This window comes from Ptychodera flava, chromosome 20 (assembly GCF_041260155.1).
Source record: "Ptychodera flava strain L36383 chromosome 20, AS_Pfla_20210202, whole genome shotgun sequence".
NCBI lineage: Eukaryota > Metazoa > Hemichordata > Enteropneusta > Ptychoderidae > Ptychodera > Ptychodera flava.
This window is the reverse complement of record NC_091947.1, coordinates 28,928,019-28,955,104: the sequence shown is the minus strand read 5'-3', so window position 1 is coordinate 28,955,104 and position 27,086 is coordinate 28,928,019. Positions and strand designations below refer to the sequence as shown.

General features: G+C 39.9%; 1 protein-coding gene across 1 annotated transcript in view; it reads left to right on the top strand.

Annotated features, from left to right (window-relative positions):
* The first annotated feature begins 4,371 nt into the window (after positions 1-4,371).
* Positions 4,372-27,086, top strand: part of LOC139119550 (uncharacterized) — a 46,215-nt gene continuing 23,500 nt past the window's right edge. The window contains exon 1 of the mRNA XM_070683393.1: positions 4,372-4,390. Within this exon, the coding sequence (XP_070539494.1) occupies positions 4,372-4,390 (19 nt within the window). The remainder of the gene's footprint in view (positions 4,391-27,086) is intronic.

The following is a 27,086-nucleotide window of genomic DNA, read 5'->3' as shown; positions in this document are numbered from 1 at the left end:
TATCAGTTTTAACGATTTTTTTCTGAGCAGCAAATTACCTCTCTAACAGTAGACACAGTCGAACTAATTCGGCGCGACTGTATGTAATTGGCTCTTAAACGTTGTCTGCTATTCTACGTTGGTATGCGGTCATGTTGTTGATCAGAGCAACTCAAGACATCAATGTGTAGAGTACGTTTTGACCTGCTTTCTCTATGCATCCAAGAGTGTACACCACGCTGAACTACATGTACATATGGAGATCTTGGAACAAATATAACCGGCCGATCCCTTCCTCCACCCCGCCAGACTATATTTACCACTGCCTGGGAATATTCCATACCTCAGTGTATACAAGACACAAGAGTATTACATGTAGACACTTCCCTAAGTCAGTGGTACGCTGAGAACAAACGAATATATCACACGAACGGAGCTAGGGCCTTGACGATATTCATATTGTGAGAAGCACGTAACTAGAGCTATGCTTGTAAGCTGATTGTTCACAAGTTTTATTCTGACCGTGTTTTTGACATTATATTCACGAAAATAAAACAACATCCCGAACTTTGTACAAACAAGTTAGCCAACATATTAAACTTGAAAATCAAAAGACATTCTCGCTTCTTCCTGTTCAGGGAAAAATGTCGATTTGCAGTTCTAAATGAGACGAATGATATTCAGCTTCTCCGTATTGAATTGTCGAGTCTTTGAAGTATGGTGACATGTTAGGTTGAGCGTGCAGAAATGTCAATAGTACAAGGGAGACACACCTCGCCATATACTTCATCGGAAACACAGTGATATGATACACCTCACTGGAAATACCCTGCATCGTCGTCAGTTCCTTTCCGAGCTGAAGAATAACATCATTTAGATGTGTTTCAAATATTTCCTACCGACTTAAATGTCGTAGAATGTGTCAGGTCAGTGGCAAACTACACAAGAAGATGTTGTACAAAAAATAATAAAAGAAATGTCGCTGAACAAGTCTTGCGAATAAATGGCAACTTTATTCTAGATCTTATCCACAGTCCCTCAAACCACTAGACGAACTGTGTTTTAACATTTGGGTGAACTATGGAACAAAAATAAGGAATCTCCAATCAGCCTATAGATAATAATGTAGATATACGCTTAATTGTCAGAACATCCACAAAGTCATCGAGCTGATGTCATCATAAGCTGATGTCAGCATAAACAAGCTGGAAGTGTGAGGGTAGACATTTCTAATAATATAATTGTTGTTTTCGCCAGTTCTTAATTTATTTACGAAAGTTTCTCCGTAAGAGTAACTTAATGAATTCTGTCACTTATTAAGATATGTAAATTATTACCGGCTAATTGTCAAGATATGTAAATTATTGCCTGCTGATTGTTTTAGAGTTGTTTGTACGATTAAGTTTTACCTTGAATTATTATAATGGGTCGGACCGAATATGCAGTTATCATTAAGTTGAGAAAGTATAAAGTTGGATAGTAGGTTTGGTATAGCAGCCTTTTATCATCAGCGGGCTCTTTTATAAACATTTTTCGTCAAAGAAATAAAGATTCTTATTTGTCATCCACAAGCCTCTACTCTGGTTGATCTCTGGTATCCTGCTCACACGGCGATCGAAGACCAAATAGTGATAGTACTGCTGTACTGTTAATTCTGCGTGGTCACTACACAGAACGGGATGTGGCACCGTTGTAAAGAAGGGAAATGCTAAACACACCAATGTGTTTGGAAAATATAACCAACTGCATAAAAACTTGATTTTCCCCAGAAGTTAGAGGATGAATATTTTTTCCAGATTAGGGGATGTGTGTCTTGTATGTGGCAAAGTTCCTGGAAGTGATTCCTTCACCTTTATAACAATACAAGCGACCTGGCAGTTAACAAGACTTGTAGTTGAATTCCGTCGCTGCATTTGCATGATGAAGTTCAAGATCATTCCTCCATGCTATTGACAAGCTTTCAGAAAGAGGAGAAAAATCATGAATGAAAGTCACTTGCTTGAATGTTGACCTTTGACTGGTGACCCTTGACCCCTGGTTACCAACATGGTCCAATGTCAACAATCAATTGAGTAAATAAAGCATGGTGAGTCGGAGCAATTTTGCCTTAAATCTACCATGGTTTGCTTAGATATTTTTACATGATTATTGAAAATATCAGTGAAAAGAGTGTGGATTGATTTAAGTTAATGATGAATATTTCACAGTTTTGGTATATTAACTGATCCCTGATTTTTCACTTGTCTTCGTGAAACAATTTGTGTTATTATTGTTCCGAGAGAGGTGACTTTATTCGTCTCGTGAACTTACCAGTCTTATTGATTGACACAATAATTAAATAATTTTGTCGGTAGTATTAATGTCCACAAAAATTGGAGATCTTCCGTACTTTCTCCACCAATACACGTGGGAAAACCAAAACTGGTTGGGCAAGAATACAGGTACAAACTTTAAAATTCAACGTGACAGTTAAAGTCATTTTACATGATTTGCATCTCAGAGTGATCAACATAGACGTGTTGCAGCATTCCTTGATAAATGACTGTCCCTTTCGGAATATTAGAAATATTTGTTGACATTTAGGAACATGCTCTGGAATCGGTCCACTCATTTGTGGTGTTCTTCAGCGTCTTCATTGACTTCTAGCGTTGTATATCAGTTATGCCATGGTACAATTGTCCAGTTCAATCTGAATGACGTCAGTATGACGCTAAAAAGATCAGTACCGATAAAGTGACTCACCTAACGACCTAAATATTAATATTTGGTACAGAAGCGTGTGATACTATCTTAAATGTCGACTGTTAGGACCGTTCTAAAGCCTCGGTTGAAAAACATTTGTACATTAAGTGTTATAGAAATTGGGTATTAATGAACGTTCTTTATTTGTGAAAATTACAACAGTTCTTGACAGAACGTTTAAAAATGAATCGTTCGACATGTGCCTCTGAACTTTAACACAAACCTCAATTTCTCAGGTATTCAAGATTGTGCTCGCACGGAAATGGAGGCTGTCACTTCATGACATGTAATTGTCGTACACATACGTCACAAGGTATCGTAGTATGAAACAAATAGCTGATAAAAGTCACATCGCGTTGATATCACATAACAATTTACCAGCATATCGATCGACCTTCGATATTTAGATAAGGTAAGTACCTATCCTAATGATCTAATTGTTTGGTTGCCGAAAAAATAGCTTATTGCCGGCATTAAGGATATAATTTTCATGTATTGCAATTCTGCTTTCCAAGTATGTTCCATGCAAGTTCGTATTGCCTAACCTCCCAAACGTACAACAGCAAGAAACCACCCCTAGTGACGAGTACACCCCGAAATTTTGACCAATTTATGGCAATTGTGGACGAGACACCACGAGTGCAGATGTATCGAGTGAAGCGGTCAAAACCGAGTTGTATACGAGTTGTTCAGGTGGTTTTAAATTAGTGCTTTTAGTTCAGAAGAGTATATGGAAATATTGGCGGAAAAAGTTAGAAGATGAAGTGTTCTCTATAACTGAGAGCTCGTGGCTGTTTCAACTGTGCTGTATCCCGAAAAGATCACTTTTACTTTCACTCTCGACCAATCAGATCGCTGTACTTACTCAATCACTATACTGTTATGATATATTAAATCATACCAGTATATCAGTGGCGCAAATACAGCCAGCTGATTGGTCGGGACATTAAAATAACAGTGCCATATTAACGATTCAGCACGGTTTAAAGGCGCTGGACCATGTTAGTTGTCAACAAGATCTCAATGTATCTGACACGTAGACATTGATGCTGTTGGAAGATTAGGTGCTGACTATTATGTCTTTCGAGAAAATGATGAAAACACAAATCTGCACAACAAAATCGCAGCAAAAAAAATTGAAAATGTTTTGCATTTTTGGAAAAAAATAAAATGAAGGTCAGCCGAAAAAAAGTACTGGAATTAGGAAGGAAAGATATGCATGCCTTGCAAAATCCCCCGACGAATGTAAACTTTTAAAACGAAAAATGGGTATTCTGACTATCTGCTGCCAAGGTATAATATTCATTTTTCAAACCGTGTTTCAAGAGATCATAGACCTCTACAAAGTAAGTCAGGACTTCTCACATTTTATCGGTCCCAAACAGATCTAAGAGAACTTTGTTTCCTACACCTCAATCTAACTATTGTCGGGATTTTTTTTTTCATTTTTAACGAGAAAGTTGGAACATGATTGGTATCTCTTCACTAATCAAAAGGCCAAATAATCGCCCTGGACGATGATGAAATAATGAGCCTGCTGCACGTGAGCGGCCGAGCAGATGTCATAGAAGTACACAGAACACCAGGGCTTGACTTGTGATCTACATAGTTTGGGAACTAACAAACAACTGAGTTTGTCTGTTGCTAACGATGCCATCACCTGTACATGGTAAGTTAAGTAAAGTGCGATATCAGCAGTGTTCAGTAACCTTACTCAAGCCTGTCAATCAGAGACTTTGTGGAATGTTTAATTAATGGCCGTCAGTTACTTATTGTTTTTGTTACCCCCATATAAGTGTGGCATATCTCACCGATTCTTCATTCGAGTTCGAAAGCGTGTAACTGGTATTACATTGTAACTCTAACCTTTTGAATGAGCACTCATATCTTTCATATTATTGGGGCCACAGCTCCACTTCTTACAAAACTCTAAAAGGTTGTTACGGTAAATTTGAAGTGTGTAAAGCTTTGGCGCTATTTAAATGTAAGGTAGACTTCATCCTTAGCAAAATTCATTTCGCTTTGGTGATGCTGCTTAACCTGCGACACCGATGCCTGAATTCTGTTTCGAAGTAATATGACATTAAACTGGTCCAATAATAATTTCCATTCAAGGTAATAAATTACCAGGTCCATGGGACATTTGTGATTTACAAATTTAAGTAGGACCATCCTGAACCACTGATAGTTAGTGGTGGTACCAGGTGTCCGGAATGGGTAAGCGTACCCTGATAGCATGCTACACCCGTCAGGATTGGTCCAAAATTGTCTAAATATTGTATGAAAAGATACAGGATATGAATCACTGTAATAAGTCAAAGCCGGAATGCTGTCGCTAATCATTTGAGTGACCGAGGTGTCATTTTTGGCCACAATGTCATCATATCGGCCGTAGCACTTTTTGAAAGTCCTAACGAGTCTTTTTGTTGGTATCCCTGTCTCACTAATTTTGAAGCCAAATTAAGTTCATTGCGATGAAATGTAAAGAATTTTAACATTAGGATGGTCTGAGTTGTCCAGGAGAACGTGTGACTCCTGATATTAATTATGCAAATGGTGATCTCGCTCGGAAATGCAAATGTAGACATGTACCTATCGACGTCGTTCGTGCAGAAGTAGTTTGAATGGGAATAAATACATGGTGTTTTAATTCTGTATTCAATTATCATTCGAAACTTTAATAAATACATTGTGTTTTAATTCTTTATTCAATTATCATTCGAAACTTTATGACGCTCATCACGAGATAAAGGTCAGTCCTGACACCTGGAGATGATACTTCCTCTGATTGTCCGCAAAGTATTCATTAGCCAAACCTGGTGAGCGGAGTAAACAATGTCCGTGGTCGTCTGTATGGACATACGGAATTTGGATGATGAAACATGAGGATTCAACGTCTTTGCCCTTAAGGTCATAGTTGTAGCAAATACCCATTGTTACATTATCCCTATGTCTGTCATCATGACAACCAGAATCGTTGGGGCTGTAGGGAAGCCAAAAAACTAGTGTCATGATTTGTTCATACATTAATCATGGCGATAAAATCTGTAATCTACCATTAATGTGTGTTTGATGTACGTGTCAACAATGCACCTACAGTACTCACCTGTAACCTCTGACCTCTCGTATGTTTCAAAACTAGTTCACTTTACAGCATGTGTATGGATATTAAAGTCATTTACCAGTTTCATTGTATGACGCCCGGCTTTTGTTACGAATGCTAAAATTTATCACGTGTTATCCCACGAACCTTGACAATTGTTAAAAAAGCAAAGCAAGTTTCGTCTCGGTCTTTGCTTTATTGCTGCTGTATTTCATAGAAGAGAAGATGTCATGAATCGTCGATAAATGACGAAATCGACCATGGTTATCACAAAATTCCAATTTATTTGAGGAACAAACATGATAGCTCATGAATAAGATAACGAAAAAAGTATAAATGGACTTATACATGAACTGTCGATATGTTCCAATAAGAATCGAGAGGTCAAACAAATCATTGTTTAAGTCATAGACGTACTGTCAAGTAAGTATTCAAAATACTTATAGATCAATATTCTTATAACTTAGACATTTAGGTGAAAATGTACATTATCATATAGTCACAGGAGTAACTGAGTAACTGTAAGTGTTTGTGCAATGAACAGTTATCATACAACTTACAGTAATTGAATTGGTTCAAAAATGGTCAATGTGTCTTCTTCGACGATTTACCAAATTCTTTTGCCGATGAAATGTTCCCTCGTAAGCTGCCATCTGAAAGTTTTTTTCAAATTCTTCACAGTCTCAAAAAAATTAAAATCTTTCTCATTGACGTCCATGGTTTCTCATCTCACCCGAAGATTATCAAATAATTACGCCAACTTTATGAGAATATAGCCAGCCTTCGTCATATTTGTCTTCCTTTCTATCAATATATAGTTATGGTTGTGCTGCAGGACGCAAGTTAGGTCCGCATAGCTTGGTACTGCATTCCCATCCTGGATTCTCTAATCGATGGCGTCAACTTGGACTATATACCAGTCCCATCAAATCCATTAACAATGACGCTTATGTCGTACCGTTTGTCCTTTACAAGTGTAGCTCACTCCCCAACCATCAGCAAGTATTCAGTCTTGGTGACCACTCGCTTTTTGTTTTTTTTCTCTTCACCCCGACAGGCCTAGTACTACGAGTACTTGATGTGCTTGTCGTACTCCGGACTGAGTTTGACCTTGTCCTCTGTTCTTCGTCCATGTCACCACCATATACCCCACTGGCTGGTCTGTACGTGTCTAACATTGTTCTACTTCCGTATCGTGGTTAATTCAGCAGAAAAAATCTTGACAGGACTTATCTCAGCTGTAGCTGTGCTATTAAATAACCGTGTATCAACTGAGTAGCTTTATATTCACTCTATGTTTATATATTTCTGTCGTATTGCGTCATTCCCGACGACAATCCATCCTGGATGTTCGTCATCGTTATCTATAGGCTGAATTTGTTTTGAAAAGTGAAGATAATCCTATTTTTGTATAGTTCACCCAAATTTTAAAATACAAGTCCCTCTTGTGGGACTGTGGTTAAAATATAGGAAAAAAGTTGTGATTTACGCGCATGACTAGTCTTGTTTAGCGCCATTTTATATATTTTTTTATAAAAAGTCTTTTCGTGTTGTTTGTATTGACCTAACATTTTCTACAACACCTGATGTTGCTATTCCGCAGCTCCGAAAAGAAATGACGACGATGCTGGTTATTTAAACTGTGGTATATGATATCATGGTAATTCCAGTGAGGTGTATGGCGAGCTGTGTTTCCCCATTGTTAATATTTCTTTTTCTACTTGTCTGTGATATTTCTGCACGCTCAACCTAATCCCTTGTGACACCATACTTTCAAAGACTCGATAATTCAAAGAGGAGAGGCTAAAATTATATTATTGTTTTCAAAACTTTAGGTCTACAAATAATCGACATATTTCTCTGAACAGTATTAAAGAAGCAAGAATTTCTTTTGAGTCTTTTGTATTTTCTCAAGTTGTGTCGGCTAACTTGTGTGTTCAGAGTTCAGGATATTTATTTCGTTAATATTACGTCAAAAACAAAGTCGGTTTAAACAATGGGAGTGTCATCGCTCCTCTGTGTGAAAGATTCGGAACAATCAGCGTGCAAGCATATCTCTAGTAACAGGCTCCTCACAATATGAGGGTTATCATCATGACCCGGGCTCCGTAGTGTGATATAAGTAGTAAATAAAAGGTGGACAACTGGATGAAGTAAGATTTTTACACCCATTTTATTCATTTATCTACATGGAGCGAAGGAAAATTTAACCATCCATGTAACTAAGTGTAACCCTGACCTATATATGAACTCACGCGCAGCAGCTTGCGCAGCAGTGCATTGTCCTGAACTAAGCAGGGAATTTCCCTGCTGAGTCAGGCGTGGACTTGCGCAATACACTAGCTGGGAACCACTGATGCTGGTGGACTATGTAGAAACTTGTTCTGTCTGACCTAAATACACAACATGTATATACATGTACGGGAAATTCCGTGTGAGTCATCACCATCAAACTAGCCTATATAAAGGACCCCGTTGTCAGTCCGGCCGGCCGGTCGCGGAGTCTAGCTGATGTTGAACACGAAGTTAACTAAATTTCATATCCATTCAATCCATAATGTCTTAGGTATCTTTCCAGAGGTGGACTAAATCCTTCTTGTTTTTGAATTTCTAGCGCCTGATGAAATATGTCCTGAATAAGTTCTGACCCGGAGCCTCCTCGTTCCGAAGGGTTGCACCCTTTTTCTTGTATTTGTGTAAGCAGCTGTTTATATTGAACATAATAATGTTTATATTTCTCTCTTCTTTTTGCTACACCCGTTTTCCCTTGTATTACATCAATAACAACACCTGGTATAGGAGTTAAGGCTAACAGTACCGGAACTGTTGGAATTGCTGCTATTACAGCAGAGCTTACAAGAATTCCTTAGTAATATTAAGAGCCATATCAATTCGACCCATCAATTTGTAACTTCGTCGATATGCAGCACTTGTTCTTTCTATGTAATCAGCCAATTGTTCAACGCTTTCAACAACTGAGATGTGCATTTTTACTGTATATGTAAAGGGGGATAAAAAATAATTGTAGTAATATAGAAATACAATATGGCAGAAGGAGGAGAAGATATACCACTCCAGGATTTCGATGATGCAAATGTAAATGACGATGATGACGCTACTGCTGAAACATTCTTTATAGACGATGATAATGCCCTTGCAGAAGTCGATCCTTACCGGATAGCTCAAGCGCGCGGAGCCCGCAGGTAGATCCTACGACTAGATAGAAAGTAGAACATGAAATACAAATGGCTAAAGAATTCTTAGATGAGAATAATATTACTGATGAGCAGCACGAAACGAATTATTTTGAATGCAAAGATTAGGGATGGAAAGCTGTATTATAAAAAACTCAGGCTATCAAAACTATAGGACGTGGATTTAGATCACTCGAGACAGTAAAAAGAGAAGCAGGAGGATATGAATTTGTAAGTAAAGTATACAGTTAGAGGGGAGACAGCGCAGAGCCCGAATATGTGAGTCGTACATTGTATTCTGTAGATGTGGAAAACGATAAAATACCGGCTGAGAAGATGACGCCAGAAGACATGGGTTATACAAAGATAAACTGACAGAGTTACGACAAGATGCTTCTGGTAATGCAGATAAAATACAAGCTTTTGAAATAAAATCGAACAATGGAACAATCTAAACCCAGAATATAGAGCTATTAATGATGAATTAAGGATTGCGAATATGCGTATTAGCGAGCTTAACAATGAAAAAGTTAAATAAGGCTAGAGAAAAGAGAAGTTGAAAAACAGTTAAAGGATCCTGAAACGAGCACCCAAGGAAAGAAAAGCCGAAAAACTACTAGCTGAACTCATAACAAGAGAAGCTAAAGTTGACAATCGAATTGAATACGAACATGGAAGATCAGTGAGGCACGTGAAAGTCTGGCACGACTAGGTCTCTTCGTGATGTAATTTCGATCCAGAATTGTCACTCAGGCTGAAGCTGACAGAATTATTTAAACGAAATGGTATAACAATCGCTGCAATACTGACTGCCCTTGGAATGACAATATCAACAATTGCCTGGCTGTGACTAGAGGAGGAGGAGGAGGCGGGGAGCAGGGGGAGGAGGAGCAAACACAGGTGGGTTCAGTCCACCCAAAGTATATACAAAAGCTAAAGAAATTGTCAAGCAATTTGGTGAATGGTTAAAAACATTGGCCGCAAAAAGTGCTGCTGCAATACCAGGTTTAATCGGTTCACTTGTCAGTTTTCTATTAAAAACAGCAGGATCGGTGGTCGGATTTGTTGGAGAACAGCTATGGATATTTTTAACTGGATTAACATTAGTCATTATAAATAAAATTATGTATTAATATATCACACCCCCTAAAGCATCGACATGTTTGGTGAAAAGAATATTGCAAAGTTTCTTTCTAAAAATAAAGACCTGTTTGGTTTCTCTGTTGAATTGGAATGGTGCAAACTCCGACGGGTAAATCGACATATCCTTCGAGCAAATCCAGGTGTCCGACTCAAAGATGATAATCTATATCATAACATATTAGCTTTCGTGAAGGAATGTCAAAAGACTAACTTCTTTAAGCGACTAGAATTCATAGCTGTATTCCAGGATACTGAGGATGACCAAGAGGCTCATCATCTCCAAGAATATTGGGTTCTTCGATTGATTCGCGACACAGGTAATCGATTTATCTTTCAATCAGACGGAAATATTTATGTAAAGATGTGATTTTTTTTCTTCTAAGTCATTATATACACGAAGTGAAATGTAAGATGTGATTTATTTTCTTTTTTTCTTCTACTATATACATTACACGAAAAATGGGGTACGATAGAACATTATCACCGACTTTCACCAACCGAATACCGAATGGAACAAGTCAGAAAGAACTCATCACGTGATTGCTCATAATCCAAGTGAGGCAGATCCAGGCCAGACACTTATCATACGATGTCCGAAGTTAGAAAGCGGAGTACTCTTAGTTCCAGATACTTTCGACCTGGTTTTTGATCTCGAAGTAATGGGAGATGAATATAACCGAGTAGTACAAAATGTTGCAAAAAATTTGGTGGAGCGTATGAAACTCACATTTGAGGGTCAGACACTTTTCGATTTGAATAAATATAACTTTATTGAATGCTATCGTGATCTCTTCAAACATAAAAAGGAGAGAACGAACATGACACTGTACGGAATTCAGAACGAAAATCTAAGAAAATTAAGAAGCGGTGCGACCGATGCAGATCAAAACGTCGTGGGCGATAAGTTACTTTTCGACACATATAAAACAAAATATGCTATTCGTCTCACTCACCCCTCATAACAGGCCATGGAGTTGCATATCCAAAAGCGTTAGGGAGTCATATTGAATGGGAAATTACGTTGGCACCCGCCCCCCAATTACTTGTCAGTAATCAGTTGTTACAACCAATTATAAATTAAAAACATTCAAATGGAATACGAGACAATTTCTGACCTCGATCTCGCGAGGTCAACTGCTGGTTATTACAACAGTGGGAAAAGTTACCTTTACGAGCATATACATTATTTTAGAACAATCCCATTCAAAGAATCGGACACGGTTATCAATGAAAATATAAATGTACCACGACGTAGCATTAGAGGTATCGCTATACTCTTCACTAAAAATCAGAATCAGACAGAACTGAACAGTGAACTTTTCTTTAACCCATCCATTGAATCTGTGTCTGTATCAATCGAAGGCATTGCAAATAAAGTGTACTCTCAGAAGATGATACCAAGACAATTTTGGCGAGAGGTGCGACGGTATTTTGCTGAAGATAAAGATTGGTGTGAAATTGATATAGATGAGCCGATTATTTGAAGAATAAATTCTGTCTGTTTATCGATCTGCGTAGCTTTAAAGATATTGAGTTTCATGGAAATGGTTTAAAAGTAATGAACACAAAGGACGGAATTCAACTTGAATCCTGAGAAAAGACACCTCAACTAAGTTGGCGATGACGCTCACGATGAAAATATATTTGCCACATTTATGTTATCAGTGATGCCCTGGTCTCTATTGAAAATAGTAGATTAAAGTCTTTACAATATTATAACCATGACCCGTCGTCCGTCCTATCGGCCATGTTTCTGCCAGCCATTCGCCCGTGTCTGGATTGTATAACTGCACACGTTTGATATCATTTGGCGCCATCATGATTTTACTACGCTTTTCACTACGGATTTCTCCAGCCTTTTTCCGTACAAACTGTACAAACTGTGCCGGCTCCGGCTTCTTCCCAGTTTCAAACAGATCTTATAATCTTCAAAGTTCAAATGTTTTCTAACACAAACATCTTTCACCCCTTATTTTTTTTCGTCTCCGAAGTTGGAGTTCGAAAAGCATACACTTTCGAGCGTATGCCGACAAAATCAAGAATAGGTTCACCATTCAACTCATCTTTAAATTTACCTATCACTTTTTTATTAATCTTCGGAAAGTTGGGTCCGACTCATCCCACTAGTATCATATATAGACTTCTCACCATTCTTTTCCACATCTTCTCGGACTATATCATTGAAAGTTACGTCCGGAGGGTCCGGGATCGGTACACTGTAAACAAAACTGTCAGTATCCATGTAGGCTAATCGTATTCCAGGGAACTGGTTCGAAAGTAATTGTAATGCGTCTCATACATAAGCAGCTTAGAAAGTTCCAGTACTGCGGCGCCGATGAAAACTGGTTTTACATATCTATGCTCATCCGTTTTCAGTTCCAGTAGGGCACTGTCGCAGGAATCGCCATCCTCTTCGGAAGTTATGAAAGTTATATGTTTCATCTTTGGATTATACTTCTGAATCTTTTTACGTCCACTATCCGTGCCGTTCCAGTCCGAAACAAATTTAAAGTCTCTGTACTTTCGAACATCTTCTATTGTCTTACCGAACATTGCATTATTCATCAGCTTATAGAAATTCTTTTCGAAATCTGTCCTCCCCTTTGCCCTCATTTTAGTGTTAAAGTCAATATATTTCGCGAGACATGGAGCTTCATCGAAAGCAAGCACCCGATAAATCTTTTTCAATCTCATTCCCATCCGAAGATAGAATTCCAGCAACTTGTAGTGTAAGACATAGGACTCTCTATCCATCACACTTGTAATCAGTCGACCGCCCTGCCTCGGAAATTCATAGTGATGCGGTGCTAATGGCAAATCGCTGTGTTCTTCATGTAATTCGGCTGGGTATTCTAAGTCTACTTCTAGAAAACTTGGTGGAAAGGTGGAACCAGGTCCCCACGCTCCGCCAGCTCCGCCCCCGCGCTCCCCCCTCGGCGGCCCATTCCTCCCACTCTTCCATCGTCATCCAATGAAGTCCGCCCGTAGGCATTGCCTGACTCATTGCCCAGCCGTAGAGATTGTTTGCATCGAGATATTTTATTTCGGTCACCGGCTTCTCTGGATCTAATTCCCGCCAGGGCGCCGGCCGCAGGATGATTTGTCTGTAAATAATGAATATTACACTGGCTGATGCCGCCTCTAATTCCCCGTTGTACGAAAGTCATCTGCTCAGCATCTTGAATGAGTTTAAACTTATTACCCGTGTAAAGTAACATAGCATCCCATGTCAAGCCAGGCGCTGACATATAGTGGGCTGGATCTAACTTATATGCTTCTAAACATGTGTCACGAAAATTTTCAAATATATTTGCAAGAAGTAGAACGTCAGTCTCACAATAGAATTCCATATAATCACGAATCGTCTTACATCCAACTTCGTCCCATACTCTTAATGCATGTTCGTAATCAGACTCAGAAATCCCCTCTTCCGTCAATTCGCTATAAAATTCCCCCCTCTCCGGGAGCTGGTTCTCTCCCAGTCTGTCAACCGAGTCTAAATATTCGTAGGGGAAGAAACCTTTCGCCCTTTGAATGTCCGGGTACGAAAGTGGCGCCGCCGTCCACCCGTGGTCCGGCACAGTTTTTGCCAACTTCGCCAATGACCCCATCATCAGCTGAGCACTGTCCATAAACTTTATAGAAAAGAAACGTCTCTTTATCTCCCTCTTCCCTCCGGCAACAACAATTGAGGCGTGAAAAATAAATGTTTTCGAGAGACCCATAATTCCTCCATTGCTCGTCTTAGCTATGATTTTAGGCTCTGGTCCCCCTCCGCGTCTATTTCATGTAATTCTTTCAAAATAAAAGAACCATCGTATCCCTTGAGGTTGTGAAAGTAGATAGGAATGGTTCTCGACGGCCGGCATCCTTCGCAATAGAAGGTCGCCTCCTCCTTCACTACTCGGTATCCTGCCGGCTCTCCACATGCAATACAGACTGGATCACATCCGTCGCGCCGGTAATTAGAAGGATCCCTCATCGGTATTATTTTCCAATAATACGATTTCGAATAATACTCGGCCCGTTCTTTCATATCCTTTAGAAAGTCTGTAACACAGGAGAGACCTGTGAATGTTCTTTTACCATAAACAGTGGGTCGGCCCGCCGAGCCCCACCTTCCACCATAACATACGAAAGACAAATTGGAATGTGTCGGCCGGTCCCCTTCTCAATAATTGCCTCAGTATCTGCATAGACGACGTAGGGAGAAGGAACCTTCTTCCGATGTCCTTCAAATTGACACACTTCCTTAGAAAATCTGGCTGGGCAGTGTCTGTTCCACAGTATACCTGATGTTTTTCTAATTCTTCTGTTGACTTAAAACCTCTTTTACAAACCATACAAATACCTTCCGTCTGCGCTCATTCTTTCGATTAGTACGAGAATTACGAAGGCGATTTTCCGCAGTAATTGGTACGAAGTGAGAACGGCCGCCGTCTTCGCCAACTATCAGTAAGATATTTGCTATTTGATCGCCTTCGGCTCCGCTACTATATAACACAGTTATGTCGGACGGGGAGTGGGATCATTTTCGTAGATCTGAAATACTTGAAGTTTGACCCCTGGATTTTGCTGCTCGAAGCGCCTGAATACAGTCAGATCGGCGGGCGTGGGCGGGGGAATACCTTCCCAACAGTAGTCAGCCATAAATGGGGCGTACGTATTCCATTTTCTCCTTACCTGACCACATTTCTTTTCACGAAACTCGGGGTCGGCCAACTTTAAACTTGCTACGATGGCGTATTGAAAACAGTTCTCGCTGCCCGAAGGTAGCACCAGATCGCTCACACAATGCTTATTTTTTAACCATCTGGGAAGTTGAATCCGCCCCGGCCAGCCCCGAGTAAAACTTCTACTAGAATTACTTCAAAATTAAGTATCTCCTCGAGAACGAGACCAGAACCCTCAACATTTTCAATTGTATCAAGCATACGATCGTAGCGATCTATTAATTGTTGCCCCACATCCGATCCCGATCCTCTTACATCTTTTGTGTATGTATCTTTTAATTTAACATGCAATGTACGATGTTGTGTATTACCAGTTTTCGGATCCGATAATTTGACTTCCATTTCGGTATAAACAGAGTACATCTTTCGTTCCGTTCTTTGACCATACCTTCAATATCCACCAGCTCCCCGATATCCTTGACTCGCTTGACTTCAGGAAATTTTTTTCGTAAAACTGCTCCCTTGAATGCTGTATGTAATCGACGGGCCATAATAATCTTTATGATATATACTATCCTAAAAATTTTTAAAATGAAAAAATAATTATTCTATGATAGGTCATCAAAATCCACTATAATATTTTTGTCAGCATTTATTTGTTTATATATCTCACCTAATCTTTCTAAGTCGACTAGTTCTTCCGCATCTTGAATTTCTGGTTTATTAGGCGCAGCACAAAATAATCTCTCAACAGTGAAAGAAAGAGCACGCTTACTTAAGCGCGGTTTAAATGCTAAGAATTCTATCTTACTACCTTTTCGGATATTACGAGGTACAATAGCAGGATTTTCTCGGACTGGTAACGGACTCACTGTTTTAAAACCGCAGTCAATTTCTTGAACCATATCAATACATGTAGCGAAATCGTGATTTCTCCCTCTTTTTAAACTGAAATTTAAAATACTCAACCGGCTGCGCCCCGCTCCCTCGCTTCTGATACACTTTAGATGGATTGTAAAATCCAGTAGTATTCTTGGAGTGAGCGGCCAGGCTTAGAGCATAACTTTTAGCAGTAGATGCATCGAAACTTTCACCTAGGGTACGGAATATTATTAAATCAGTAAACTTTTGAAGACTCAGTTGCCAACTGACACACACCCCATCACATGTAGCTGGATCTCCTCCCGAACCATATTTAGGTCCGATGTTGAAAACTACTTCTAGCTCACTGTCTACGTATATGAAAGGATCTACATATTCACCAAATACTAATTTGCCTCCATCATCAATTTTGATGTTTTCTCCGGTTTCAAGTATTTTTATTGCAGTTGAAATAGAAAGGATTGTCATTGTCTTATCGTATATATCTTAATAAAATAATTTTAAAAAAATTTTTTCTATGATATAGTATCCCAAAATGTCATACATATTCATAAATGGACCAACTGGAAGTGGTAAGAGTTACGATGCAGTAAATTTGGATCCGTATCACGTACCAGAATTTGACACTAGTTTTTCCAGCAACATTGCCGACTTTTATAATGGGCGCCACGTTTCGATTGCCGATTTTCAGAACCAGTTTATAGAACATACGCTTAGTTTACAATGTCAGGCTGGGAGAGGAGGAGGAGGGGAGGCCTCCCCCTCCCTTCAGAACAATACATTATTGTGACTCTTCCATAATTCAACATCTGACTTTTTCTCGAATCCGGGGCGTTTCCACGGAGTGGGAAGAAAAAAGATTGTTTCTAGAGCATTTGACCATTTACCCAGTTTCATTATCATATTCAAAGATATGCCTTGGGATTATTGCAGGCGGAATGTGTTGACTCGAGCCAGGTCGTACGAAATCACGTACCGCCTTAGAAGAACTAGAAGAGATTCACAACAAGTTCAAACAGACTTTCTTAGAAATTTGCCACGACTATAGGCTTCCATGTTTGGTAATTCGGAACGCTCTTACCCCCCTCGTTCTCAAGAATATACTTAATCCAACAATTGATACCGAGACAGTCGGACCAGTAGAATATCCACGAGCTTTTGACTTTGGAATTGCATGGCAGCTCGACGCGATAGCGGCAGCCAGGGATTTTTAATAGACGGTTTCAAGGAGGAGGAACTTGAAAAAGCGTACTTCCCACCTGGTCAAGAACAACTAGAACAACCTCGAGTCTCACTAAAGAACCTACACAAACTTCTTAACGCTTGTGAATCTGTGTGTGCTTATAATGCTTCGTTTGACCTACGAGCACTTGACATTATGAAACCCTACGGTTCTGTACACCGGACTTTGAAGTTACTTGTCTATGGCTCATGTCAGTTGTGTACATTATACTTCAACCAGAACTTATCGATAAAGCTGAAAAGGGGGACTCGAAAGAACGGACTGTGGTAACATGAGAAGTCGTTTTGAAGATCTTGCAAACTTAATATGTTCGAGGAACTGAGGGGCCCCACCTCATCCACATACGGCCGAAAAGATGCAGTAAGTGAACATTACTTACGACAGTACATGATAAATACTTGGCCAGGTGGGGGTGGAAGTGGGGTGGTAACTGACACTTTCGGCTTTCAAGAAATTAAGACTTTTTCCATGGTACTTATTGAATAACTTTCGTAAATACTTACGTTAGTACTTACGTAGTACTTGACAAGTACCATGGACAGGAACTTACGAAGTACTTACGTACCAGCACAGGAACAGGAACTTACGAAGTTCTAATAACATTTTCCCTCCGGCTCCCAACTATTGAAACTTTCTGGATAACCTTTCCATTTTATCAGATAATATTTCTTTCCTCTAATTTTTTTCGTCTTCAAAATTCGTTCTACTCTGTACAGCTCGTCGCGTTCCGAAAGGGCACTCTGAAGTTCATCGGAGTAGAAAGTGCCGAGTATTTCCTCTCCATTCAGATCTTTTATTTTGTAAACTGGTGGCGTTCCCAAGCCAGCTGCGTACACAACTTTGAAACCACGAAAATCTCCTCTGTCCAATTTGGTAAATATCCTTTCTTAAAGTGGTCTTGTATTTTGTAATTCGGACCCTTTCTCCGGCTTGAATTCAGGTTGGCTCCCCCGGCTGCCAACTCAGGACCGAATAGTGTATAAAATGCCTGCCAATCGTTCTCCTCTGTTACGTCCCTGGGTTTCATTTTGATACTTCCGTGAACGGTGTTATTGTAATTCTCGAGAAGGTGTGGTAGAATGGGAAGCCAGGAACGTGTCTGTCTGTATGTAAAGTATTTCCACATCATCGTCTTAAGGTCCGATTAAAACGTTCAACGACGCTAGCTTTTTTGTCACTGTAGGTGTGAAACCAGTGAATTCCTGACTCCTCGAACCACCCCTGCATTTTTCGATTAGTAAATTCCCGCCCCTCATCTGTCTGAAGTTTGTCGGGCCTTCTCCCAGATTTCTTAATCACATCTTGTAGTGCCTTGCAACGTATCATCAGCCGTTTTTGACTGTATTGGCCTGGCCCATGCATATTTACTGAGTACATCGATTACTGTTAGCATGTATCGAATGTTACGATTCTCTTTTGCGAATGGGGCAGGGAATTCCACGAGATCCGCTTGCCACTGTGAGTCTATCGATGTTACAAAAACGCGCGCCGCCCGAGCACCCCCACGAGTACGAGGTACCGGTTTATGTAGGTTATAAGTAAGCTGAGTTTTTAACCAGTCCTGCACCTCTTTCTTGGTAACTTTCAGTCCGCTGGCCCGTGCTGCGTCATACAATTTTTGTACACCTCCAAACCAGTTTTCGGGTTGAATATAATTCTCTAAGAGTACCTTCGGGAACCTTCGGCGCAGCCATAATTGCTATATTATACGAAAAATTTTATGTCGTACGGATTCCGTAAACGAAATACTAGTTTACTGAATGGCCTACTTTTCAATTGCTTGATTAGGCCCACGGCTTCCCGTTCTGACACCTCCATTCCATATTCTTTTATAATAGTTTTGTTGTCTATCTTGTTCGGTGTGTAAAATAGTACTAACATCTGTATGTTTTCCCTAAATGGTTTACTAATACTAGTATATTGTTGAGTCAGAACCCAGACAGATAATCCGTCATGTCTTGCGCTGAAACCAAGTTGGACTAAACGTTACTGCGCTTCTTCATATCTTTGGACGAGGCGCAGTCATCGAGGATTATTAAAGTGTTCGTTCCAGCCCATTCTTTATGCACGTAGGTTAATGTATCATCCACTGCATCGAGTCCGACTGGAAATATAAACACATTATCATCGGTGAAAATGAATCTTCTATTATACGCTTTATTATTCATGAATGTTGGGCAAATGAATATCACATATTCGAATTTCCTTAAGTACGGACCGGTGAGGAGGTCCAACATAAATTCTGTTTTGCCAGAATATGTCGGTCCAGTTATAATCATGTTGAATGGTGGGGTTACGTATATTGACATTTCCTCTGGATCTATATATTTAGTGACTTTATTCCAGTACCTACAATAGTAATGAATATTGCTAAAGATAACAAACCAATTTTACCATATTCGTGAATAGGGTCTGCTGGTCGTAGATGCTGCCCGTTCCGGGAGGGGAGGGGAGGGGCCGATCCGAGTCGTGTCATTGTGAGTGGTGGTGACCTCCGGGCTCGTCCTGCCACTTCACAGGATCCCTCCCCTCCCATCTCGTGTACAGCACTTTCTCGAACTTCCGTGTTTATATCACCGTTCACCCGAAGGACATAGATTCTGTTGCGTATTGCAATTCATTATTATAACCCGAGATTGCCGGGCCCGAAAGGATGACCATCTCAGACGGTAAGAGAAGTAAATTTGGTGAGACTGCCATATCAAGTTTGACACCAGTATTCATTATTGTGTCTTGATATCGCCTATAACTAATTACTTTGTCGGTATTGCGAATTTCATCTTCGAGGAGAACACCGAATTCTTTTCGGACTTGCTGTGCACTGCCAGTATCACCCACAATGGTACTGCGAATATTTGCTTGTGCGCCGAGTATGCAATATACGTAGGCTTCAAGGCTTTCATTGAGGCGGGCTAGGCCAGCCTTTGTTAGTCCCGAGTCTCCCTTCAGAGGAATGAAACTATTATATTGTCCCTCCGATCCATCATTTCGGAAGAAATAGTAGTGTGGTCGGTCTTTGTCGGACAGTACATGTTTTTTCTTTCCAAAAATGGTATGTGTATAGAAAACGCCTCCGTCGGCGGAGAGGAAAAAGTCATGACCGTTGTATATCGCTTTTGGCTGTCGAACAGGGCCCACGATTAGTGTAATATTCATATCCATAACCAAGACCTTTATTTTGACCTTTTCGATATCGAAAGTCGGACTTCGTTGGACTTATATTTCCAAATTCTGTACATAGAAGTTCATATTGGACGAGATTGTACGGATTGTCGCCCGCTTTGAAGGTGGGGGTATCGTCTGGAAGTGCAACGCCCATTTCATGAAGGATCCTACGTATTGTAAAATATACATGGAAACGGCAGAATGATCGTATTTGCGGAGGAAATTTCCCTTCGGAACCAAAGAGATGGGCGAATGATATACCACAACCAGTAGTGCTGCACCATACAGCGAAATTCAGTTGCTGGTCCCAGTATTTCATGTTTGGACCGCCCAGCCAGACATTACTTTCTTTCGCTGATCGATGAGTGATTACGTTATCTTTAAATATATCCCGTGGATGAAAAGTAAATTTATCTGTCGGCGTTACATATATTTCTAAGTCCATGAGAATAGGTTTTATTCCCCCGTCCGGTTTGGAAGGGGGGGATATCAGCATGCTGTACTGTCGGTACGCTCGTCTTATTCAATTGAAAAGCAACTGGGAATGCGTCTGTACTCATTATTCGTGTTTCTATATACAGATAGATTTAAATGGAGGAGAATTTTCTCGGAATCCCTGTCGGAATCCCTGTCGGTACGGTTCTGTTAGGGGTACTAACATTCCAGACTATGTTAATACTTTATTTCGGATTCAGGTTTAAACGAATTTTTTATTTTTTACTAAGAATAGATAACATACTGCAAACAATGGAGAATTTAATAAAGTCATCGGCAGCGGCAAATATGGCAGCGCCCTACCGGAACAGTTCCCTATCGGAACGGAGGGGCTTCGGCGCCTTCGGACAATAATCAATCCATAATAGAGACAAAACGTGAAAAAATACTCTGTGTCATCGCAAGTGGTCAAAGAAGTTATTTTTTGGTAAGGAGTTACAGTTGCTGACGTAGAAAAATGGAAAGATGAAACGGTGGTTAAAGCCTTCAAAATGTACGAAGCGAAATACAGTTCTCTTATAAGTGATACCATCACTCAAAGTTTCATAGATCTAGGAGCCCGTGCAATTAGTCAGGTAGTTCCAATCGATGATCGAGATAACTATGCCACTGATCTTAAAAAGGATTTATTCTAAACAGTGAAATAAAACGATTATCAGGACGGATAGCGTACACATGGGGGCCCCTGATTGCTCTAATTTCCACCGGTTTAATTACGGGTAAACATTTAAATTTTAAAAAAATCGGGTTTAATATAGTACCTGAAATAAATGGATTCAACTTCGACGACTCAGCAAACGGCTCCGCCAGGGACGACCGTACCAGGGACGATCCTAACACCAACACCGGCACCTCCGACACAGCGCAACATAGAGAAAGTGACGTTACCCGCCGAAGCAACCAGGGAGAGTTGCTGCGGGCAAGAAATTAGCGGAATGGAACAGGCAAAACAGGGAGAAGAAACTAAAAGCAATGAGGGGGAGGGAGGGGGGAGGGGAAGTGATGCGGTAGCAGACCTACCGCCTACAATGAAAGAACAGTGTGATAATAATTCACGCTGGTATAATAAATGTTATCTTGTTTTAGGAATTGTGGGAGTTTCATTGACTGCATTAGGGCTATATTGGGGGCGTGCTCGACATATTCTGTCCCCTCCCGGAAAGATCTAACCCAGAAAGCGAAAAAACAGAGCCCGTAGCAGCTCCCTCCGGAACAGTTCCGACAGGGGAGGGGGAGGGGGGAGGGGGAGGGGGTGTTCCCAGCTCCTCTACATTGTATGAGATGGATTAACTCCCCATATTTTTTTATTTTTATTTTTATTTTATATACTAGTCAGCAATCATGGATATTAAAACAGTTGTAAACACAATGTACGATGGTATTGTAATCGCAGGACTTGCGATGGGATATCTTATGATCTCCAGCAAATTTCTGAAAATAGAGGTTGGCGATCCAAGTCGTCCAAATTTGACTCGATTGGCAAAATTAGGCGGTGCGACTGCTGCCGCGGTTGCGACCAAAGATCTTCTTGAACAGAAAAATATTATTCCTGCAGAACCTTATACTTCGTATATAATATTCATCGAACATTTATACTTAGTAATATATACAACGTACAACAATGATCATTTGGATTGAAAGTCAAACAGGTGAACCAGTCACTGTTAATTTTTACCCTTGCATTGACACGACACAGTTTACGAAGATAAGACTGCTAGAGTGCGGACTATATAATTCATGGCATAACATAACATCGACGAATAATGTAATAAAATATCAAGAAGGTGACCAACCGAAGAAGACTAAATCAATACGTCCAGGTAACTACAATATCGATACGTTAAACAAAGCAATCGGGTTGAAGCAAAAAATTAATTTTGAAAAACATCTGCCGACAAACCACGTTCTTCTAACTTTGGCTAAAGATATTAAAGTCTATTTCAATGCCACAGGTAGCTTCGCCAACGTAGTTGGTTTTTCAGATAAACCTGAGGACAACCCAGTTATAAAAAGTACTATGAGTCCGAAGAAAGTGGATTTCTTAACAGTCACTAAATATATAGTTCATTCAGATGTAGTCGATGTTACTGGAAATTATGTTTCATTTGGTTCGGGTGCCTCCGGAGGATACATACAGGGGAAAGTATCGAACTGTTTACAAATACTTCCCATCCGGGATACGAGAGAAATAAGTGAAAAGGTTACTTACGATTTTAAAAACGGAGCAATTTCTATGCCATTGAGAAAAGGGGGAGATTACATGAATTCAATGCATATCTGGATAACAGATCAGGATGGGAACATGATCGATTTCAATAACTGGCCAATTAGCTTTTGTATTGAATTGCTGTAGTCGTTCCGAAGCGTTCCGAGGAGCCCCCTACCGGTGTAACATAAACCATCCCACGACTAATCCTCCAGCAATATAGATCATCTCATATTTCTTTTGCTCAGGACTGGGTTGATAATAATCTGAGAATTGCGCTAACGCTTGCGCTGGACTTGACGTAGAGTTGCTTTGCACCGCTTCTGCTTCTTCCAGGATTTCTGCATCTGTATCTCTTAATTCTGCCGCAGCATGCGCGTCCTTTGCCTGATTTTCTCTTTCCCAGTCAGCCTGGAGTAATCTTTTTTCTGACCAGACGTTGCGATCATGTTCAAATTTTTCTAATGCTTTATCATGTCGGACTTTCTCTTCAATAAGAGCCTCACCATTCCCAGAAAGCTTTTGTCCGATAATATTTCCTCCTGTGAATGCCGTTGCATTTAATACAGCACCGAGAACTGTCATTCCTATAGCTGAAGCCATGACTGTGTATTGTATATTACAAGGTATTATTTTAATTTTCACTGTATATAGGTCCCTACGGAGTATGTCTGATCCAAGTGGCTTCGGTCTAGGTACAATTCGTATGCAAAATCTTGAGCTTGAAGATCTGAGTGATGTTAAAGTTAACAATAATACTAAGATGGCTGCTAATCATAATAAGGATTACGTCCTTCGTTATAAAGACCGCGAAAAATATTTCGTTTTAGCCAATGCCGCGGTGCAATCCCACGAGCATGCTGTAGAATTTTCCGAACTTAAAGACATTGATGAAACTGTAATTGACGCCACAAAGGCTTCGAATGATCCTACTCCTTTTGCTCTGACATGGGATGGGATAGTCAGAAATTCATGCCTTATAATGTGCCGCGTAACATCTTAGATATATTGGATAGTGAAATTGCAGGAGGTGTTGCTGAACCACCAGGAACTCCGAATGTGATTTATTTTGATAGCAATGTAAACAAATATAAATTGTTAGATTTTCGTAGTTGGCTTACTCCTACAAATCCATACATTGCACTTCTTGGTATACCGATTCACCTTAAAATTAAGTCCTCTTAATACAATAATGAAGGCAGATAATACACTAAGAAGGTGGATAAACGAGGGGGAGAATTATTGCTCGTATACAGCTAGCGGAGTTCCAGTTAGATTATTTTGGGACACAACTTTAAAGAAACTGGGTCTTGAAAAGTGTCGGTGATGAGGCAGCTGAATTAACTTTACAGACAGTAAATCAACAGATGACTGATAATATGAAAATACTTCAACATGGTACAGTTCTCATTAGATGTGTAAAGTTAGCTACTGGAGATGAATTTGACGATTTGGTTGGATATTATGCTATGAAAACAGATAACAGAACAACTTGTGATATTATCATAAGTATTGATAAAGATCGGGGAGGGGAAATGAGTATTGAATGTTTTGTTGGTGGGAATAGAATAGAGAACGACTTAGGAACTACATTTGTACGTAAAGATAAAAGAGTGAACACTTTAGATATCAGTACCATTCATCTGAAACGCTCATTTTGTTTGAAGTAATGGTCTTTCGTCATATTTTAAGTTCAGAGGAAATTACTAAAATTTTATCTATCGGGTGAACAAGTTCGCACCGATAGGAACTTCGTGTTCAGAACCTCAGTCATGCAGTAGGAAAAATTCACATCAGCTAGACTCCGCGACCGCTGGCCGGACTGACAACGGGCTCCTTTATATAGGCTAGTTTGATGGTGATGACTCACACGGAATTTCCCGTACACCTTCGGAACGTGTATAAACATGCTCAGCAGGGAAATTCCCGCTTAGTTCAGGACAATGCACTGCTGCGCAAGCTGCTGCTGCGTGAGTTCATATATAGGTCAGGGTCACACTTTAGTTACATGGATGGTTAAATTTTCCTTCGCTCCATGTAGATAAATGAATAAAATGGGTGTAAAAATTCTTACTTCATCCCCAGTTGTCCACTTTTATTTTACTACTGGATTATCGTTGTTTACTCAGGGTACCACTGCGCGTGCGGGAAGTCTTTAATATTCCAATGCCTTGTATACTCTGAGGTATGGAATATTCCCAGGCTGGGGTAAATATTCAGTCTGGCGGGGTTGGGAAAGGGGTTAGTCAGTGATATTTGTTCCTAGATCTCCACATGTAGTTCACTGTAGTGTGCCCTCTAGAGGTGCATAGTGACAGCAGGTCAAAAATGTATTCTATGCGTTGATGCCTGGGTTTGCTCTGATCAACAAAATGATCGCATACCAACTGGAGGATTATAACAGAATAGTTGACAGGAGAGATGCTGAAATTCCCCAAAGAAAGATGATTGCAAAGGTATTATAACAGAGGTTATTATATTATAACAGTTTGCAGCATTGCGGCTCAAGCGGAACACAGGTTCGAAGTCTGACATTCGAGACTAGTTTGTCAGTATTGGCAGCTGTAAAGAATGCCCATTTTTATGCTCCCATGCCATATGTAATATATGTAGGGTGTAAATTCGTTTAGTAGAGAGAATTGTTTGACTTTGTGTTTGTTGAGTTTCTGTCAAAAGTAAAGGCTTGAGGACGGCAGCATGTACAGTGATACTTGGTAGGGAGATGTGATTGTAAATGAAGACGTGGAGTTGTGAAAATGAACATTCAACTCTTCCCACAGTTATGAAATTAATGAAAGAAGAAATGATATGTGATGAAAAATCTGTAATGCTTGTCAGACTGGTGACGGCAAGGCTGAATTTCACCAAAAACACCATGTCTTATGAGTGAATTGTCACGGGGAGGGAGGATTATAAACAGAATAGTTGACAGGAGAGATGCTGAAATTCCCCAAAGAAAGATGATTGCAAAGGTATTATAACAGAGGTTTTATCAGATAAGCATGGGGAGGGGTCACAGTACCTCCCGGAACAGCTTTCACGTTGAATTCTATCCTATGTCAGGTATTTCTTGCCATCGACTACATGTACGTGCCATCTCTTCAGTCAGCATGGCCAATACCATTGTCTTTATGGTACAATGACCTATGAATTTCTGTGGTAGATGCCAACTTAGGGTCAAGATTGAATAGACGTATAACATTTAGGACATAAATTTGTGTCCAAAACCCCAGCGTTGCTCATGTTGATGATTGATAGGTCTTGTGTCCCTATGACTCATCTGCGTTCATTTATTGGCTGCCTATATATCCTCAAGTCTCATTCATATTTACTGTTTTGAAACAAGTTCATTCATTGGCTGCCTTATGTTCTTGTCCCTGCCTCACTTTCGAGTGTTAAAGAGCTAGTCTAGTTAAAGAGGTTGACTATGTTATACATGTACATGGATCATCTGGAATAAATGATGCAGTCCTTTATTATCAATTCAGAATTAAAGGGACATGAGCTGTAACTTTTGACTATTTTTTCAGTATTTCAGTTCTGGAAATCTACTGTAGTTTCTCATCCTAATACTTGTGCTGTGCTAATTTAAAGTGTCCATTACTTTGCTTGTCAACACAGCCAGTACATGTGTAATGACCATTGTTATTGTTGATAAATGATTCTAGTCCGGACTTGAATAAAGTATTCAACAATCATGCCTGATTATATCCATTTCGACTGCATCGACAAGGTATGCACTTGGTATTTATTTCATCATAGCCCAGGGATTAACACCAGAAACTGGAGTCAAAACGGAGAACAATACTGAAAAAAGCTAAATGGGGCAGCAAATGGAGCTTTAATACACAATCCGATGGCAAGCATTTTGTTGTACAAATGAACCTGTAGCTGAAGAGTGTAACTCCAAAGTTGTATATTTTTCATTTTGTGAGAAGCATATATAAAAGCATATGTAAAGTAGTAAAGGACTTTGTAATTGTAATTCAGAACTAGTAGATTATATCTTTCCCTAGTCCTGGTCTAGCAGAAATTTTACTCGTAAATTTTAACCCCTGGATATGTCATGATGCTATTTTTAGATTCGGTGGCCATTTTGATATATTGCTGTGTCCGTTCACGTCAGTATCTCAGACAGGCAATTGCCAATTTCTTTAACTCTTGGTTCAAGGCTGATATTTAGTCTATTTCAAAACTTTAAAGTACAAGTATATGCAAATATATTTCTATTTTGATTGAATCTTATTTGCCCTTGTGGCCG